At 44.5% G+C, this 20766-nt stretch overlaps 1 protein-coding gene across 1 annotated transcript; it reads right to left on the bottom strand.

Moving 5' to 3' along the window:
• Positions 1 to 1310: 1310 nt before the first annotated feature.
• Positions 1311 to 20267, bottom strand: LOC120935989 (whey acidic protein-like). Its single transcript, XM_040348050.1, has 5 exons — positions 20129 to 20267; positions 16262 to 16435; positions 14009 to 14155; positions 6998 to 7143; positions 1311 to 1485 (listed from the first exon to the last, which is right to left on the bottom strand). The coding sequence occupies exons 1-5, from the start codon at positions 20232 to 20234 to the stop codon at positions 1459 to 1461; spliced, it is 600 nt and encodes a 199-aa protein (XP_040203984.1). The 5' UTR covers positions 20235 to 20267; the 3' UTR covers positions 1311 to 1458.
• Between the last annotated feature and the right edge of the window lie 499 nt (positions 20268 to 20766).

The following is a 20766-nucleotide window of genomic DNA, read 5'->3' on the forward strand; positions in this document are numbered from 1 at the left end:
CGTTCAACAACGCCCTCGTAGTTCATTGAAAACTATGTACAAGCCAACAGCCACAAAGGTTGTTGGAACTTGCAGTTTTCACATTCACAGAACACTGTGAATTAATGATTGGTCCAGTGGGCAGAGCCCCTACTTGACTCCTGGAGGTACTGGGCAGGAGGTTGGTTCCTCAGGATGGATGTGTTTGAATGTGTGGTAAGGAAGACCTTGCATGAAAAGTCATACACATGAAAGTTTCTGTTTCAGACTTTGTTAATAGTCGGTAAATGGTGTGCAGCCAACATGCTCCATCAGATTATGGCTCCCACTTTTTGAAGGTTCTTAGTGGTAAAATGGGTGTTTTCCCTGGACCTACTTGTGGGACCTTATAGGGGTTTCCATATATTCTCTACATCAGTGATATAAATAAATGAAATAAAAACAATATCAGAGAACCTGGAAGGAATGGCATGGGCATACCTCCCAACTTTTTGAGATGAGAATGAGGGACACCTATCATTAAAAGTATGCAGGCATAGGACACACCCCTTGCCACACCCCCTTAAAGGAGAATTGTACAAAAAAAAACAAGATTGGTTAAACCCACAAGTGCTTTTTTACCACTACTATTCCTTTATATTGGCTTTTGGCATTTACAAATGCAGCATTTTAGAAATCAGATGAAAGGTTTAGAGCTGGAGAACACGTTTTGATAGATAACAAGTACATTTTATATACAACTCCATAGATCAGAGGAATGAGGGACAGAGGGACTTTGCTCCAAATCAGGGACAGTTGGGAGCTATGCATGGGGCTGTGTTTGCCTTTCTTTGTCTGCAATGCAAAGGAATCTCAGTAGGATGTACTGCATCCAGAGAAACACAAAGCAGGTCAGACAGGTGGTGCCAACCACATCACACATACTTTAGATCTATACTATTATCAAAACAAAAAAAAAATGGGCAGACTTGTTCGACGTACCCTAATCAGGATAGACTTGTTGGGCCCCTTGGTCTTTTTTTTTTTCATCACTTTTCTATCTTTCTAAGATTCTAAGTAAATGGGGGATCTCCTAATTTGAGTTTGATGTGCAGCCGAAAACACAAGGCCCATCAACATGAGCCCTCAAAGGGGTCAGCTTTCTGGAGAACCTCTATACCACAGCCAGGCAGAAACTCCAAAGCAGAGAAGGACTGAAGATGGTCAGCGACCATTCTAAAGACCTAATTTTCATATTAAACCGAAAAAGGAGAAAACAACCTCCCAAACTGTTCAACATTTTGGAGGTTGCTTTCTGCACCTAGAAAAAGTAATGACGCTACATATACATGTGACACTTCAAATTATCTTTATTAATTAGCAGAAGGTGTATTGCTGACATGAAGGAAACTTCAGACATTTGCAGGGAATTCATTATGGGCCTAGAGGAAGTGTCTCTGATGAGAAGCATGATAGTCTCCGCCTGGATCTCTCCAATCTTCAGACTACTTCTGGGAATTCATAATCCTTAAAAACATGTAAAAGTTATTGAAATGTGGTTAGTCAGTGCTTGGAAAGAAGGAAAAGAAAACAGAAAATCAGACAAGGATAAGACTTTCAATTGGCTGGGCTGGATTTTTCTTGCTGTAATTTCTTGTTGTAGCTGGAGCTGTCCTTTTTAGATACTCCATATACTGTACACAGTGTAATAGAGGTTCCCTGTAGCTCTCTGGTTTCTAATTCTGTGTGTTATGTGTATTGGATGTTTAATGCACCTTTATTGAACTACTTTTTACTTTTATGATATTGTTTTCCATTTCTGGCTCCCCTGTACGAGTTTATAAAGCCGGGACAATAATTCTTACCAACAACTATCTTGCTGTACAGTGAAACCTTGGATTATGTGGTTAATGAGCGTTTCGGAATACGAGCAGGATTCAAGCCACAGCGGTGTACAATACCGCATATGGCCAGAGGTGCAAGGGCGCCAGAGCCGAGCGGCTTGGAAATACTCGGCAAAACGTTGTTCTCGTGCCTTTCCGAGGTTTTCCGAATTCAGCCGAACTGTCCCCAAGCCTTTCTGAGTATTTCCGAGGCTCTCCGATGCCCCCCCCACCTCTGGCCACATGCGGTATTGCATGCCATCGAAGTCAATGTGGAACTAATTATTTTAGTTTCCATTGACTTCTATGGGGAAATTCGCTTTGATATGCGAGTGCTTTGGATTACGAGCATTCTCCTGGAACGGATTATGCTCGAAATTCCAAAGTTCCACTGTATTATAAACCAGTGAGCAGATCAAGTGGAAGGTAGAGGGAGGTACATGAGCAGGGAATTTGCTATTGAGGTAATTTATGGGCCTAACACCAACAGCAAGCTATTTTTTCAACAACTGCTTCAATTCACCATAACCCACCAATGCCAGGATGGAATTATCATCAGTGAGCAATTCAGTAAAATGCTCTCGTCTAAGGAAGACAGATTTACGGTTCCCAAATCTTCATCAGGTCCAACATGTGTTCAGTCTACCCAGCTCTACATGTATATGTTGTCTAATGCTGTGTACACACGATCGGAAATTTTGACAAGAAAAGTCCGATGTGAGCTTTGTGCCGGAAATTCTGACCGTGTGTATGCTCCATCAGATTTTTTCTGTCGGAATTTCCGCCAACAAAAGATTGAGAGCAGGTTCTCTATTTTCCCCATCAGAAAAAGTTTCTATCGGAAAATCCTCTCGTCTGTATGTAATTCCGATGCGCAAAAAAAACACGCATGCTCAGAATCAAGCAGAAGAGCCGAACTGCCTATTGAACTTAACCACTTAAGCCCCGGACCAAAATGCTGCCTAAAGACCCAAGGGGTTTTTACAGTTCGGGACTGCGTCGCTTTAACAGACAATTGCGCGGTCGTGCGACGTGGCTCCCAAACAAAATTGGCGTCTTTTTTTCCCCACAAATAGAGCTTTCTTTTGGTGGTATTTGATCACCTCTGCGGTTTTTATTTTTTGCGCTATAAACAAAAATAGAGCGACAATTTTGAAAAAAATGCTATATTTTTAACTTTTTGCTATAATAAATATCCCCCAAAAACATATATAACATTTTTTTTCCTCAGTTTAGGCCGATACGTATTCTTCTACCTATTTTTGGTAAAAAAAATCGCAATAATCGTTTATCGGTTGATTTGCGCAAAATTTATAGTGTTTACAAAATAGGGGATAGTTTTTTTGCATTTTTATTCATTTTTTTTTTTTTACTCCTAATGGCGGCGATCAGCAATTTTTTTCGTGACTGCGACATTATGGCGGACACTTCGGACAATTTTGACACATTTTTGGGACAATTGTCATTTTCACAGCAAAAAATACATTTAAATTGCATTCTTTATTGTGAAAATGACAGTTGCAGTTTGGGAGTTAACCACAGGGGGCGCTGTAGGAGTTAGGGTTTACTTTGTGTGTGTTTACTAGTGTAGGGGGGTGTGGCTGTAGGAATGACGTCATCGATCGTGTCTTCCCTATAAAGGGAATGACGTGATCGATGCGCCGACACAGTGAAGCACGGGGAAGCCGTGTTTACACACGGCTCTCCCCGTTCTTCAGCTCCGGGGAGCGATCGCGACGGAGCGGCTATAAACGAATAGCTGCGCCGTCGTCCCGGATCGCTCCTGAAGCCACGGGGACCGCCGCATGTACGGGGAGGGGTCCCGATCGGACCCCCGACCCACGTCAAGCAGGGCACGTATATATACGTGGATGTGCCTGCCTGTGCCATTCTGCTGACGTATATGTACATGAGGCGGTCCTTAAGTGGTTAATTGATCTTGGCTCGTCGTACGTCTTGTACATCACCGCGTTCTTGACGATTAGAATTTCAGACAAGATTTGTGTGACCGTGTGTTTGCAACACAAGTTTGAGCCAACATTCTATCAGAAAAAATCCACGGTTTTGGAATTTCCAATTGTGTGTACGCGGCATTAGGCTGTTGACCTTAAAGCGGAGCTCCACCCTAAAGTGGAACTCACGCTGATCGGCACCCGCCCCCCCTCCGGTGTCACATTTGACACCTTTCAGGGGGGAGGGGGGTGCAGATACCTGTCTAAAGACAGGTATTTGCACCCACTTCCGGCCACACGCTACGGGCAAAAGAGGGTTTTTTCTGACTTCCCGTCTGTCGCCCGTTGTGTGCTGGGAACACTCTGCTCCCAGCACACAGCGTGTGAGCCAATCAGCGGGCGCCGGAGCGCTTCACTTCCTGGTTCCCTCACTGAGGATGGTGGGGGGAGCAGCAGAGAGACGAGCGATCGCTCATCCTCTGCTGCGGACGGCGCTGGACTCCAGGACAGGTAAGTGTCCTAATATTAAAAGTCAGCAGCTGCAGTATTTGTACCTGCTGGCTTTTAATATTTTTTTATACTGGCACATCCGCTTTAATGATGTCTGGGGGCATCTTAAATCTTTAGAATGGCATTTCACCCATTTCCTCACCCTCACCAGTCTAGGCTGGACACCTTTCTAGTGTTAGCGAATCTGCTACCTCAGGAGGCTTCCACTTGTAGACGCTAGAATTTTTGCGCAAACCAATCAAATTCGCTTATTGCGATATTTTTTTTTTACCAAAAATATGTAGATGAAAATTATAAAATTTATTGAATCAAAAAGTAAAAGATATTGTTTTTTTTTTAAATTGTCGCTCTTCTTTTGTTTATAGCGCAAAAAATAGCAGAGGTGATCAAATACCATCAAAAGAAAGCTCTATTTGTGGTAAAAAAAAGAGCCACGTCGCACGACCGCGCAATTGTCATTCAAAGTGCGACAGCGCTGAAAACTAAAAATTGGTCTGGGCAGGAATGGGGTGAAAATGCCCTGTATGGAAGTGGTTAAAGGAATTTTTCAATTTATTTTTTTCACTTTAAGCATCATTAAAATCACTGCTCCAGAAAAAACGACCGTTTTTAAAACTTTTTTTTCCATTGATACATGTTCCCTGGGGCAAGACCCGGGTTCTCAAACCCGTTTTCCGACAATGGCCCATATTCTCAGTGAAGTTACGATGGAGTATCTCAGGATACTCCATCGTAACTCCCTTTTTTGGCCCGTGTATCTATGCGACTGATTCTTAGAATCATTTTCGCATAGATACACTTAAGATCCGCCATCTGTAAGTCACTTACACTGGCGGATCTTAAATGTAATGACGCCGGCCGCCGCTAGATGGCATTTACGTGAAGGACTCATTTGCTTATGCAAATGAGCCTTCTACGCCGATTCCCGAACGAGTTCGCGTCGCGTAACCGTCGCTAACGTCGTTTGCGTAAGCGTAAACTTACCCCTGCTATATGAGGGGTAAGTTTCCGCAAGTCCCACGTAGGCCATGTTACGGATGGCGTCGGGTCCGCGTCGTGTTTTTTCGTCGGGTACGTCGTTTACGTAAGTCGTTCTTGAATACGACTTTACGTCAATGACGCACACGTCAGCGTCATTGACGTTTTCCGCCGAGAACTGGAGCATGCGCACTGGGCTTTTTGAAGCCCGGCGCATGCGCAGTTCATTAGAATCGGGGGCGCGCTTAATTTGAATACAAGCCGCTCCCTTGGAGATCCGCCAGGCTACGCCGGGGCATTTACACTCCGCCGTCCCAACTTACGGAGAAAGTGTTTGGGGAATACAACACTTGCTCCTGTAAGTTGGGACAGCGGAGTGTAAGTGCCTTAAGCGCAGCCCGCGGATTTTTAGAGAGAATATGGGCCCTTAACTTGCATATTAGGCTTTAAAATGAGCACTTTTGAATTCGAACGTTCGAGTCCCATAGACTTCAATGGGGTTCTAAATGTTCGCGCGAACGTTCGGTCCGTTCGAAGGTTCTGGTGCGAACCGAACGGGGGGTGTTTGGCTCATCCCTACTCTCTAGGTTCTTGAGATAGCAGGAGGTGATGCGTTTGCTCAGCAGTGATTGTTGTTTTATGTGTCTATAATGCTCTTACAGTGCCTTGAAAAAGTATTCATACCTCTTGAACTTTTCCACATTTTGTCACGTTATAACCAAACGGAAATGTTTTTTTTTTGGGGATTCTATGTGATAGACCAACACAAAGTGGCACATAATTGTGAAATGGAAGGAAAATGATAAATGGTTTTCAAAATGTTTTATGAATAAATACCTGAAAAGTGTGATGTGCATTTGTATCCAGCCCCCTTCACTCTGATACCCCTAACTTAAATCTAGTGGAACCAATTGCCTTCAGAAGTCACCTAATTAGTAGATAGAGTCCACCTGTGTGTAATTTAATCTCAGTATAAATGCAGCTGTTCTGTGAACCCCTCAGAGGTTTTTTAGAGGATCTTAATGAACAAACAGCATTATGAAGGCCAAGGAACACACCAGACAGGGCAGGGATAAAGTTGCGGAGAAGTATAAAGCAGGGTTAGGTTATAACCAAAAAATATCCCAAGCTTTGAACATCTCACGCAGTACTTTTTAATCCATCATCAGAAAATGGAAAGAGTATGGCACAAATGCAAACCTACCGTCCACCTAAACTGACAGGCCGGGCAAGGAGAGCATTCATCAGAGAAGCAGCCAAGAGGCCCATGGTAACTCTGGAGGAGCTGGAGAGATCAACAGCTCAGGTGCGCCGCCGCACAGATTCTTAAAGGGGATGTACAGGTATGCCTATTTGCCTACCGCTGCCAACGTATATCGGTGTGCAGCGGTCAGCAAGTGGTTAAAAAAAAAATATGCTGGAATGGAAATCACAAGCACTCGCCCAGCTGTCATGACTTGTCCACCTATTTTATTCATAATGTTTTTTTCCTATGATTGTCAGCTCCATCTAGTGGCCACAATGCAGTATTTTGCATATTAAGGTATTTTAGGAAATTGCCCCATTGTGGTCACTAGGTGGAGCTGGAGGATAGATAGATAGATAGATAGATAGATAGATAGATAGATAGATAGATAGATAGATAGATAGATAGATAGATAGATAGATAGATAGATAGACCTATGGTGTTGATTGTAGATTGATTGGCAGTTGTACCTCAGGTGTCCAGGGATCGGTACACTCCAGCCTGCACCATGGGGTGCAGCACTTCTTCTTTCCTTTACAGTCACTGTCACTTTTACACTTTGGTTTCGGTAGGGGAAAAGAACATTTTCTAGTAGGTGGGCATAATCCAGGTTTTACTGCAATACAAAACACAGCCAGATTAAATAATACCTTACCCCGGGATTTCCAGATCTACAAGAAATATGAAGGCTACCAAAGCTTATGTAAAAAAAAATAAAAAAATACTGCCTGTCTGCCTTCAGTCTGTACTAAAGGCTTTGATGCTTCCTAAGTCACTGCAGGCAGGCAGCTATCATTTTCAGCAAGAGGTCAGCGGTGGCATGCTCTGTATTTTCCATGGGATGGAAACATTATACAGATCAGAGGCATAAATAGAACCTTCAGGGCACTGATACAAGGAACCATAAAGACCACCCCCCCCCCATTGGGGCCCTTCCCTTCCAGCCCCCCACCCCTTCATAATACAGGGGTAGTGGCCTCCATTAGATCACAACCCTCTTTTATCAGTGCTCCTCTCTTAGAGACCCTCCCCATTAGATCTGAGTTCTTTTATATCAGTTTTCCTCCTTAGAGACCCCCCCCCCCCCATTAGATCACAGTGTTATTCAAACATATACACTGTACTATCTCGATATACATAATACTATATAAATAGTGTAGGAAACTTCCAATTAATTCCAAAATGTTTGTGCTAATATCCAACTTACAGTATAAAGTCCTTTTGAGTTGGATACTTTGGATATTAGCACAGCACTTTTTTAATGGATTGGAGGTTCCCACCATTTTTCATATAGTATTATGTGTATCAAGATTACACAGTATATATTAGTAATCAAAGGGAGTAGGGAATGCGGGATTATTGCGTTGCCTCAGAAAATCAATACCAATATTTATAAGATTTTTTTTACAAAGTTTTATTAATTGCAAAGGAAAATTAAAATACTAGTTTCGCCAAACATTGGCTTCATCAGGGGATTAAGACGTGACCGTGAACTTAATCCCCTGATGAAGCCAATGTTTGGCGAAACGAGTCGGGAAGACTTGACCGCTATACATGAGATAAAGGCTCCCTTTATATTATCTATGTGAATTATCTTCTTTTACTGTTTTGTATATGTATTTTAATTTTCCTTTGCACTTAATAAAACCTTGTAAACATTTCTTATAAATATTGGTATTGATTTTCTGAGGCACCGCAATAATCCTGCATTCCCTACTCCCTTTGATTACTAACAACATTTTGGGGATGAGGTGCCGTATTCCTTAGAACAATCAACCAATTTTTGCCACTTTTTTGCACAGTATATATGTTTGAGTAACATTGGAGTGTATTAATACTTGGATTACCCTTGGAGGTTTCCACCATCATTCACAATTATTTGTGGGATGTTCCTGGTCAGCAGTGGTCAGGACCTACCAAAAGTGGTCCGTTAAAAAAAAACTGTCAATAAGGTCATGGGCAGCCAAAGCTGGCCCATGTAGTTCAAACCAATAGAAGAGCTACTGTAGCTCAAATTGCTAAGAAAGTTAATGGTGGTTTTGATAGAAAGGTGTCCAAACACACAGAGTATCGCAGTTTGTTATGTATGGGTCTGCGTAGCCCCAGACTGATGAGAATGCCCATGCTGATCAGTTTCCACAGCCAAAAATGCCTACAATGGGTACGTGAGCATCAGAACTGGACCACGGAGCAATGGAAGATTGTGACCTGGTCTGATGAATTCAAGAATGGTTTAAGAGACACAAGTTTGAGGTGTTGACTTGGCCTCCAAATTCTTCAGATCTCAATCTAATCAAGCATCTGTGGGATGTGCTGGAAAAACAAATCTGATCCATGGATGCCCTACCTCACACCTTAGGCCTCGTACACTAGGGTGACCAGACATCCCTGGTTTCCGGGGAAAGTCCCTGGATTGAGGACAATGTCCCCAGACCAAGTCTGTCACCGGTTTTGTCCCCGGATTGGATTTGAATAGGGGCTGGGGCAATTTCAAGAATTGAAAAAAAAATTCTGAATAACACGCCCCGTTTCGCCACTCCTACTAGCTTAGGGGGTGTATTTTTTCCATTATTTGTGGCCTTTTCTGATGATCATATACTGGTTGGAGCGGAGGAAATATTTCTTCAGTTTTGGGTGCTCATTCAGCTCCGCTCGCATGTTCTCCTGCCTTGGCTCAAGTCCCGGCCAGCCCCCTGCCTGCTTATCTCCTTGCCTTCCCTGGTGGAGTGATCTTCCTCCACTCCCCACCCAGTAGTAGCCGGGCCCCAGAGGGTAAGACTTGATAGACTGTGAGGCGGGCAGTGGCGGCGACAGGCATTGAGTCGCTGATTGCCGCCATTACTTGCAAAAAAAAATATGGTCACCTTATCGTACACACGACTGGGTTTCTCTGCAAAAACCAGCAAGAAAAGTGCTTCTTGACGAGATTCCCGTTCGTGTGTACGAGGCATTCAGGTTTTTTCGTTTGGAAATCAGGCAAGAATCTCGATGAGAAAAAAAGAGAACCTGCTCTTTTTTTTCTCATCGAGATTCTCGTTTGCCTGTTTCCAGACGAGAAACCCGAGAGTGTGTATACTTACCTGTCGCCTTGAAACCCGCGCATGCTCGAAATGACTTTGACGCATGCGCGGTAGCTTCCACAGGATAGGTAGGGTGGAGCAAGATGGCGGCGACGGCATCGAATGTGACGAGCACATGCTCGTCGTACGCAATGTCGTCACCGCGTTCTTTCCTTTCAAGAGAACCGCAGTTCTTTTGAAATGAAAGTCAGTACACTCGGGCGGCAAGAGCTTCTTGCCAAGAATCTTGTCAGGGAAAACAACCTTTTTTTCCTGACGAGATTCTCGGTCGTGTGTACGAGGCCTTACAGGTTTTAAGGGATCTGCTACTGATGGCTTGGTGTCAGGTACCACAGCACACCTTCAGAGGTCTAGTGGAGTCCATGCCTTGATGGGTTATGGTGGGCAGTCATAAAGTTATGGCTGATCGGTGTATACACTGAATTCACTATGGTTTGCTATGGAACGTACTCTATAGTGTCTGAATTTGCATCATCTAAGCCAGTGTTTCTTAACCTTCTAACCCTAGAGGAACCCTTGAAATAATTGCCAGGTCTTGTGGAACCCCTGTTAAAATGTTTTCATCAGGGTTCAATGAGAGAAATGTCACTTATATTAGTAGTCAGTGAGAAGAATGCCACCCTCATCGTCAACTAAAAATATTGGTGCCATGCCACTAGTTCTGCCAAGTGGAATTTGCCCTGGAACTATGCAGGCACTATCAGATGGGAAGTCAATTGATCACAGGTCAAGGAACCCCTTATCAACCTCTGGAGGAACCCTAATTAGGAATAGATTTTCAAAAAGATAATTGGTGCCATCAGCCACAGTTCAAGGGACCTCTAGCAACCCCACGAGAAACATTAGAATTCCTTGGAACTCTATTTTGAGAATGGCTGATCAAAAAGTTTAAAGGTGCCATGCCACTACTTCTGCCAAGTGGAATTTGCTCTGGAACTACGCAGGCACTATCAGATTGGTAGTCAATTTATCACAGCTCAAGGAACCCCTTATCAACCTCTGGTGGAACCCTGATTATGAATAGCTTCTCAAAAAGATAATTAGTGCCATCAGCCAAAGTTCAAGGGACCTCTAGCAACCCCTGGAGAAACATTAGGTTTCCTTGGAACTCTATTTGAGAACGGCTGATCAAAACGTTTATTGGTGCCATGCCACTAGTTCTACCGAGTGAGGTTGGTCCGAAAGTATGCAGGCACCCACAAATGGAAGGTCAAATAGCCACAGTTCAAGGAACCCCTATCAACCTTTGAAGGAACCCTAGGTTTCTTTGGAACTCTAATTGTCATCATCCACAGTTCAAAGGACCTCTAGCAACCCCTGGAGAAACATTAGGTTTCCTTGGAACTATATTTAAGAATGGCTGATCAAAAAGATGATTGGTGCCATGTTGCTGGTTCTGCCAAGTGGTGTTGGCCCCAGAAGTATGCAAGCACCATTAGATGAGAGGTCAATTAGTCACAGCTCAAGGAATGCATAGCAACCTCTGGAGGAACCCCAGGGTTCCATGGAACTCTGGTTGAGATCGGCTTGTCTAAGGTGTGATGTGCTTACAATAAAAAGAAGGAGCCTAAATTAATGCACAGACAGCCAGGCACACAGCATTTTCTCCATCTCCACTGTCTCAGGGGAATTATATAGGGATATATTTTTGATGTTTTACTGGATAGGGTGAAGGGAAAATAGGAGGACTCCCCTCTTTGCACATAAAGTCCCACAATCTCTGCACTGCTGACAGATGTCTATGACTTCTTCCAAAGAATTGATAGCTGCACACAGCCACTAACACCACTTTGGTTATCTACTCACAGTTAGAGTTGAGCGAACCCGAACTGTAAAGTTCGGGTTTGGTACGGACTTTGGTTTTTTTTTGTACCCGAACCCGAATAATTGGAAAAAGTTTGGGTTCGGAGTTCGGGAAAAAAAAAATGCGCGGAGGTCCCCCCAAATTCAATAACCAGACCCTTTAGGTCTGGTATGGATATTAAAGGGAACCCGGCGCAGGATATAGACAACGTTGGAGCAGGGAACAGCATCGATCATATTTTTTTCACCGCTGGATTTTTATTTGGTTTAATTAATAAAGTCATTTTTTTCTGAAAACGACTATTTACACTTCCTTCGTGAAATGGTAGGGGTACAGTGTACCCCATTACCATTTCACACAGGAGGGGGTCAGGATCTGGGGGTCCCCTTGCCCGCATACCCCCACAACCACCGGGCAAGGGTTGTGGGGATGAGACCCTTGTCCCCATCAACATGGGGACAAGGTGCTTTGGGGGGCACCCCAAAGCACCCTCCCAATGTTGAGGGCATGTGGCCTGGTGCGGTTCAGGAGAGGGGGGGCCGCACTCTGTCCCCCCCTCTTTTCTGCGGCCGGCCAGGTCAACGTGCTCGGATAAGGGGTCTGGTGTGGATCTTAGGGGAACTCCACGCCATTTTTTTAAATTTGGGGTGGAGTTCCCTTTAAAATCCATACCAGACCTGAAGGGTCTGGTTATGGATATTTAGGGGGAACCCCACGTCATTTTTTTTTTAAATTGACGGCGGGGTTCCCCTTAATATCCATACCAGACCTAAAGGGTCTGGTTATTGAATTTGGGGGGACCTCCGCGCATTTTTTTTTTTTTTATACTAAAAGTCTGTGTCCCATTGACTTCAATGGGGTTCGGAGTTTGGGTTCGGGTTTTTTTTAACCCGAACATCCAGGTGTCCGCTCAACTCTACTCACAATGCCACAGGATAATCGGTTGCCTCCTTCCGATATCCACTGGGCATTCTTCAGTGAGGGAGACACAGACTCACAATACTACATGACAGCTGGATACTCTTTCCCCAAATTCCACCTGGTACTGTACTTTTCAGTGAGCTCTCCTGACTCACAAACTCCAATCTTCTCAGCTGTTGCTCCAGTTGGGATCTTGATGACTACTGAATGGCACCTCTAGCAACCTGCCCCTGAGGCAAAACCCCTGCATAGGGGTCTCCTCTGGCAGGATTAGACCCAGCAACATCTACTCCCTCCCTCAGGCCTCTGACTATTAATAGGCGCTCCAACCACCTACTGGGTACACCTCCCCAGGGATTTATTGGATCCCCATAAATATTCAGGCCGCCTCCTCTGTTCTTCCTCCCACTATAATTCTAGAATCTTCTAGAATACAGGGGGAAGCAATCAGACCAGCAGACTGTGAGACACTGAACAGGCTAAAGCAGTCAACCCCTGCTCCACTGGTTACAGAGGAGCCAAACAAAATTTGCCCAGTAACCTACACTAGCTAGGGAGGCACAAAAATATGATTTTCTCTATTATTTTGGGGTCTATAATGGGAATAAAACCACATCAAATGCACATGGCTATAATTAATAGACACTGGGATCTTTGTGGAAAAATTCAGAAGTTCACATACCAGATAAAATATTATACTCTGGTGCTGAGAATTTTATTTTGAGGTGTACCTCACCGAATGAAATAAAACTGATCATTACAACTTCGTAGGGGTAGATTTCAAGAAATGGGGCTCCCCTGTACTCAGGTGATCTCCTAGCCTGATGGATGATACCAAATATTAATAATATGAAGCGCATCACAGCAGAGTAGAAAATGGAATGTTATAATTTTAGAGGTTGAATTGTAAAGATGGAAGGGATTGGTTCCTCTACATACCGCCCCCGCTTCACCTCTTATCCACTTATAGCTGTGATCAGGCTCCTGTGTACCCCCCCCCCCACACACCCTCCCCCTCAACTGTCGCAGCACTGCCAGGTTCCCCCCTCTCCTGTCCTGCTGACTCCTGAGGGGGATCTGTCAGGATGGAGAGCAGGGTAGAGGCCGGCAAATGTGTCATTTACTGCACCCTTCATTGTCTTAATGAATAGAGTCAGTGATCCGCACCGATTGCTGACTCTGTTTAGTCATAGCTGAGGCATAGTAAGCTGTGTTTACTATGCTTCAGTTTGTGGATGAATGGGCAGTTCTTTACAGAGCAATTCCTGTGTATGCATTCTGTGCAGCTGAGGCTGCAGAGATGGAGATTGAGAGCAGTGACTGTTCTCTGTTTAGACCCCTGATATCCCACCTAATACTCCAAATGGGGCTCCTAAAAAAATTATAAAAATAATACAAAAATAAAATTGTAAATAAATAAAAGGAAATGGTAGAATAAATAAATACAATAACAAAAACAAAAAAAACTATTGACACTAGTGGTGGAACTACCAGGGTCGCAGAGGTCGCACTTGGGACCGGGCCCTGGCGTTCCACCACTGTGGGGGCCCCATATGGGGGTGAGGGTGGCCCTTTATGGTTTCTTGGACCAGGGCTCTGAAGGTTCTAGTTATGATTCTGCTGCAATACCTTCAGTTCAGTAATAATAGTTTTGGTTATACAGCAATTTCCATTACCTTTCACGGTTGGAGTGCACTGGGCCCTGCACTTGTAATAACAGCATCGGTCGGTGCCTTGGCACTGGTCATCACTCTGGCACCAGGGTGAAAATTTCGTAGTTATACACTCTGAGCCATCAGAGTATGGGCAGGCATTATTCTTGACTGCAGAGAGATAAAATAGCTGTGATGATGATGGAAGGAAGTAGAGACTGAGAAACTGAGACTGAACTAGAGACTGAGAATAGAGGGTGATGAGTGCAGGCCAGGACTATGAAGAGTGATGAGTGCAGGCCGGGACTATGAAGGGTGATAAGTGCATGCCGGGACTATGAAGGGTGATAAGTACAGGCCGAAACTATGAAGGGTGATGAGTGCAGGCTGGAACTATGAAGGGTGATGAGGGCAGGCCGGAACTATGAAGGGTGATGAGTGCAGGCCGGAACTTTGAAGGGTGATGAGTTCAGGCCGGGACTATGACGGGTGATGAGTGCAGGTCAGGACTATGAAGGATAATGAGTGCAGGTCAGGACTATGAAGGGTGATGAGTTCAGGCTGGGACTATGAAGGGTGATGAGTGCAAGCCGGGACTATGAAGGGTGATGAGTGCAGGTCAGGACTATGAAGGGTGATGAGGGCAGGCCGGAACTATGAAGGGTGATGAGTGCAGGCCGGGACTATGAAGGGTGATGAGGGCAGGCCGGAATTATGAAGGGTGATGAGTGCAGGCCGGAACTATGAAGGGTGATGAGTGCAGGCCGGAACTATGAAGGGTGATGAGTGCAGGCCGGAACTTTGAAGGGTGATGAGTTCAGGCCGGGACTATGAAGGGTGATGAGTGCTGGCCGGGACTATGACGGGTGATGAGTGCAGGCCGGGACTATGAAGGGTGATGAGTGCAGGCCGGAACTTTGAAGGGTGATGAGTTCAGGCCGGGACTATGACGGGTGATGAGTGCAGGTCAGGACTATGAAGGATAATGAGTGCAGGTCAGGACTATGAAGGGTGATGAGTTCAGGCTGGGACTATGAAGGGTGATGAGTGCAAGCCGGGACTATGAAGGGTGATGAGTGCAGGTCAGGACTATGAAGGGTGATGAGGGCAGGCCGGAACTATGAAGGGTGATGAGTGCAGGTTGGGACTATGAGGGGTGATGAGCGCTGGCCGGGGACCATAAAAGGTTGATGAGTGCAGGCCAAGTACAATATTTATGTTTATCTAAAGTTTATGAGGCAGATCCACGTACCTTTGCGCCGGGCGCAGCGTATCTAAGATACACTACGCCGCCGCAACTTATCTTTTTTTTTTTTTAATCCACAAAGAATCCGCGCCGTAAGCTACGGCAGTGTAGTGTATCTTTGGCGGCGTAATGGCGTGGAATTCAAATGGCTGTGATGGGGGCGTGTTTTATGTAAATACGTTGTGACCCGACGTAAACAACGTTTTTTTTTAACTGCGCATGCGCCGTCCGTGGGGGTATCCCAGTGCGCATGCTCGAAATTATACCCCGAAACAAGCCAATGCTTCCGACGGTGACGTCATTCTATGCAAATCCCTATTCGCGAACGACTTACGCAAACAACGTAAAAATTTCAAATTTCTGCGCGGGAAGGACGGCCATACTTAACATTGAGTACGCCTCATAACAGCAGCTTTAACTATACGCCGGAAAAAGCCGAACGCAAACGACGTAAAAAAATGCGGCGGACGTATGTTAGTGGATCGCCGTAACTAGCTAATTTGCATACTCGACGCGGATTTCGACGGAAACGCCACCTAGCGGTCACCGAAAAGTTGCAGCTTAGATCCGACGGCGTACTAAGACGTACGCCTGTCGGATCGACCCGAGATGCCGTCGTATCTTGTTTTGTGGATACAAAACAACGATACGACGCAGGAAATTTAAAATTACGCGTAATTCTTTTGTGGATCTGGCCCCTATATATTTAAACTGATATTCTATATCTGTGTGTACTACATTCAATTTAATACATTGCAAAAGATTCCCAGAAAGAGTATTAGTTGCCTCCCCTCACACTACCTTGGAGGAGGAGGAGTCTCTGCTCTGACTCACTTATATGTGTAAATTTCACCTTCAGCTACCTATCTCTGTAAACAGCATTTTTACAACGGGAAGCATTGAGAAAAGTTGAAATACATCTGAAGATTAGCTTAAATCTCTCTCTTTCTGTTTCTGTCTCGGACACAAAGCAGAACAGGTCAAGTTTTTATGATCTCATCGTATTCTCAGACAGATTGTAAAATATTTACCGTCCAATGGCAGCAGACATAGTCTTCTACCCCCTGAGAAGCAGCACTTCATCTTGCCTTTGCAGTCTCCATCCATCCTACATTCATTCTTCAACGTGGAGCCATCAACTGGGAATTTCACATTTGCAGGACACTTACCAGGTTTCTCGTAAGGTTTCCCCGGAGGCCGCATACCTGAGAGGGTTATGAGGTGAACCATAAATAAATCACAGATATTTTCTTAGATATATACACACACACATACTGTACATACACTTAATTGTCCAAAGTATTGGGACACCTGCCTTTACACGCACATGAAATGTAATGGCATCCCACTCTGAGGCCCCATACACACGAGAGGATTTATCCGCGGATACGGTCCAGCGGACCGTATCCGCGGATAAATCCTCTCGAGGATTTGCGCGGATTTCCATGCGATGGAGTGTACTCACCATCGAATCGAAATCCGCGCCGAAATCCTCTGGCGATGACGTGTCGCGCCGTCGCCGCGATTATGACGCGGCGACGTGCGCGACGCTGTCATATAAGGAATTCCACGCATGCGTCGAATCATTACGACGCATGCGGGGGATCCCTTCGGACGGATGGATCCGCTGGTCTGTACAGACTCACCGGATCCATCCGTTGGGATGGATTCCAGCGGATAGATTTGATAGCATGTCATCAAATATTTATCCGCTGGAAATCCATCCCAGGGGATAAATATCCGCGGAAACAGATCCGCTGGCGTGTACACACCATAGGATCTATCCGCTGAAACCCATTCGCTGGGATTTTTCAGCGGATGGATTCTATCGTGTGTATGGGGCCTTAGTCTGTAGGGTTCAATATTGAGTTGGCCCACTCTTTGCAGCTATAACAGCTTCAACTCTTCTGGGAAGGCTGTCCACAAGGTTTAGGAGTGTGTCTCTAGTGGAATGTTTGACCATTCTTCCAGAAACGCATTTGTGAGGTCAGGCACTGATTTTGGACGAGAAGGACTGGCTTGCAGTCTCTGCTCTAATTTATCCCAAAGGTGTTCTATCGGGTTGAGGTCAGGACTCTGTGCAGGCCAGTCAATTTCCTCCACTCAAAACGCACTCATCCATGTCTTTATGGACCTTGCTTTGTGCACTGATGTGCAGTCATGTTGGAACAGGAAGGGGCCGTCCTCCAACTGTTCCCACAAAGTTGGAAGCATGAAATTGTCCTAAATGTCTTGGTATGCTGACGCCTTAAGAGTTCCCTTCAATGGAACTAAGGGGCCAACCCAACCCCTGAAAAAAAAAAAACACACTATAATCCCCCCCTCCACCAAATGATTTGGACCAGTCCAAGGTACTTAGTAAGAGGCATGGTTTTTTTTTTTAATTCATATTTTTTTGTCATAATTTCTTGAAAAATAAAGAAATAATAAAAAAAAAAAAGTCACAATTTTTTTGTGCAGTACAGCGTCGTCATATAACAGTGTGGCAGTGATCAGGGACACTGAATGGTGACAGTACGAAAATAAATATATATATATATATATATATATATATATATATATATATATATATTTTACAATTTTTTTTAACACACTGACATTGTACTACTCTGGGGAAGTGATCAGTTTTTTTTTTTTTTAACCGCTCAAGGACCAGTGCACGACTATATATGTCGGCACAATGACACTGTTGGGCAGATGGACATACCTGTACGTCCCCTTTAAGTTGCGGCATTGTGGGCACGTGCGCGCCGCGAGCTCCGTGAGTCCGACCGCGGGTTCGGCAGACTCGATGTCCGCGGGCATACCCGCGATTGTCTCACGGAGAGGAAAAACGGGGAAATGCTGATATAAAAAAGCATTTCCCCATTCTTCATAGTGACGGGACACTGATCACAGCTCCCTGTAATCAGGAGCGGTGATCTGTGTCATGTCACATGTAGCCCACCCCCCCCCCACAGTTAGAACACATCCCTAGGACACTCTTAACCCCTTCAGCGCCCCCTACTGGTTAACCCCTTCACTGCCAGTGTCATTTGTACAGTAATCAGTGCATTTTTATAGCACTGATCGCTGTATCAATGACAATGGTCCCAAAATGGCATCAAAAGTGTCCGATGTGTCCGCCATAATGTCTCAGTCACAATAAAAATTGCTGATCGCTGCGTTAAAAGACGCTATAACTTTTGCGCAAACCAATCAATAAATGCTTATTGTGATTTTTTTTGCCAAAAATAGGTTGAAGAATACATATCGGCCTAAACTGAGGAAAAAAAATGTTTTTTTATATAATTTTTGGGGATATTTATTATAGCAAAATGTAAAAAATATAACTTTTTTTCCAAATTGTCACTCTATTTTCGTTTATAGTGCAAAAAATAAAAACCGCAGAGGTGATCAAATGCCACCAAAAGAAAGCTCTATTGTGGGGAAAGAAAGGACGTTAATTTTGTTTGGGAGCCACGTAGTAGGATCGCGCAATTGTCAGTTAGAGTGACGCAGTGCCGAATCGCAAAAAAATGCTCTGGTCTTTGGCCAGACAAATGGTCCGGGGCTGAAGTGGTTAAACATTATGTTTGCTTATAGCAGTGAATTACATTGCTATAAGCAAACATTTTACTGAATGAAACTGAATCATTCAGTTTGTTTTGTTGTGATGAGCTATGATTGGTCAAAGCTAATCATATGGTACAGATGAGTTGTGGTTGCCCCCTATCTGTACCATGTGATCAAATTGACCAATCACAGCTAATCATATGGTACAGATGAGCTGTGGTTACCCCCTATCCGTACCATGTGATCAAATTGACCAAAAACAGCTAATCATATGGTACAGATGAGCTGTGGTTACCCCCATCCGTACCATGTGATCAAATTGACCAATCACAGCTAATCATATGGTACAGATGAGCTGTGGTTGCCCCCTATTTGTACCATGTGATCAAATTGACCAATCACAGCTAGCAACACAATTGTATACAATGGATGGCATGAAAGGAAGCCATCCATTGTGTACAACTGTCATGTTGACCTGCTGTGATTGGTCACGGCGGTGGCGTGGTACCAGCAGCAAGCCGGGACTCTGATCAGTCATCGGCTGTGTCCCGGTGACAGACCATGCCTATTCGCTGCTGCGCAACTGGTGCTTCCTGACAGGACGTTATGTGAGGTCCACTCAGGATAAGAAACTGTCCGGCGGTAAAAAAAAGGTATTTACATTTTTTCTTATATCTATAAAAAATGTTTTGCATTTAATTTCTATTTTAAACTGAATAGGTTTTTTTACAATCAATTTAAAGCCCCTTATATCAAGTAATTTGACCATCACTACTCTAATGCCCCTTACACAAATGCGGGATTTCCGAAAGGGAAAAGTTCCCGTCGAAATCCAGAGGGGAAAGCCGAGAACCTGCTCAGTCAGCCTTTCCCCTACACACGGCCAGTTTTCCCGAAAGGAAAACTGCGATGGAGCTTTGGTCGGGAATCCCATAGGAAAACTGCCAAAAACCACTGGGCAAAAGTCAGCCGGTTTCCCGGGGGAGCTGTTCTCTTTTTTTGTCCGGCGGTCTTTGGGCAGTTTTCCCGTCTAAAAAAATGCGAGGAGCATACACACATCGGGATTCCTAGCTTAAGGCTCTCCTCGCAGTTTTCCCGTCGGGAAAACCAGCCGTGTGTACGAGGCATTAACCTTCTCCATCCCAGAACAAAATAACAAAGCATTGGAAGAGGTTTTGAACCCATTCTCATTCATAAATGATGAATATACACATTGCACAACACTCTAAAAATATAATAGATTTGCCTGCATTTTATTTTCTATAGTAATATATATCTAAGACGTAGACATTTATAAGTTGGTTGAGTCCTTACCTGAATTTTACATAATTTAAAATTCTTACCTAACAATTCTTTATCCTCGGTGGGGTCTGCAGTGGTTGGAATTAAAGCGGTGGCTCCTGCACAGATCAGGAGGAGTAGCAGGAGGGATCCGGTCTCTGGAGACATGTTCAGTTCCTAGAAATCTTTCTGAGAAGTCCGTGAGATGAGGAGACTTTTATATAGACCATATGAGGAAGAAGGAAGGGAGGGAACAGGGTTGAATCAGCTACCACACAATGGATGATTGCAAAAATAAAAGGCTTCCTACGTAATTAGCCACTTACGCAAATTCTGATTGCATAACTGGGTCCCTATAATGTCTTGGGCTCTTATAGGGAAGAAGGAAGGGAAGCACTGAGAACAGGCAGAACCTGTTCCCATACAATATACGATTGCAAAAGATGATTCTTCTCATGTACGTTACTATGGTGGAATATACTTGACCTTTGGGCATTTATGACTTGTACGGGAAAGATGGACCCTTGCCCACCCTTGATAAAACGAGAAAGGGGAAATGGCGCTGCTAATGGCGATCAAGAGGCAAATTACAAAGAATGTGGGTTGCCAAAGACAGTGGGCCAGATTCACGTATATGGGTGTAACTTTGTGCGGGCGTAGCGTATCCTATTTACGCTACGCCTCCTCAACTTGGACGGGC

The sequence above is a fragment of the Rana temporaria genome, chromosome 4 (assembly GCF_905171775.1).
Source record: "Rana temporaria chromosome 4, aRanTem1.1, whole genome shotgun sequence".
Taxonomy (NCBI): Eukaryota; Metazoa; Chordata; class Amphibia; order Anura; family Ranidae; genus Rana; species Rana temporaria.

Excerpts from the sequence above, each read along its gene's own strand:
- LOC120935989 (XM_040348050.1), bottom strand. The coding sequence starts at position 20,234 with ATGTCTCCAGAGACCGGATCCCTCCTGCTACTCCTCCTGATCTGTGCA. Across the intron at positions 7,144-14,008 it reads GTGCACTCCAACCGTGAAAG|TAAAACCTGGATTATGCCCA; the intron begins GTAATGGAAATT and ends TTTGTATTGCAG. Across the intron at positions 1,486-6,997 it reads CCGATCCCTGGACACCTGAG|GATTATGAATTCCCAGAAGT; the intron begins GTACAACTGCCA and ends CATGTTTTTAAG.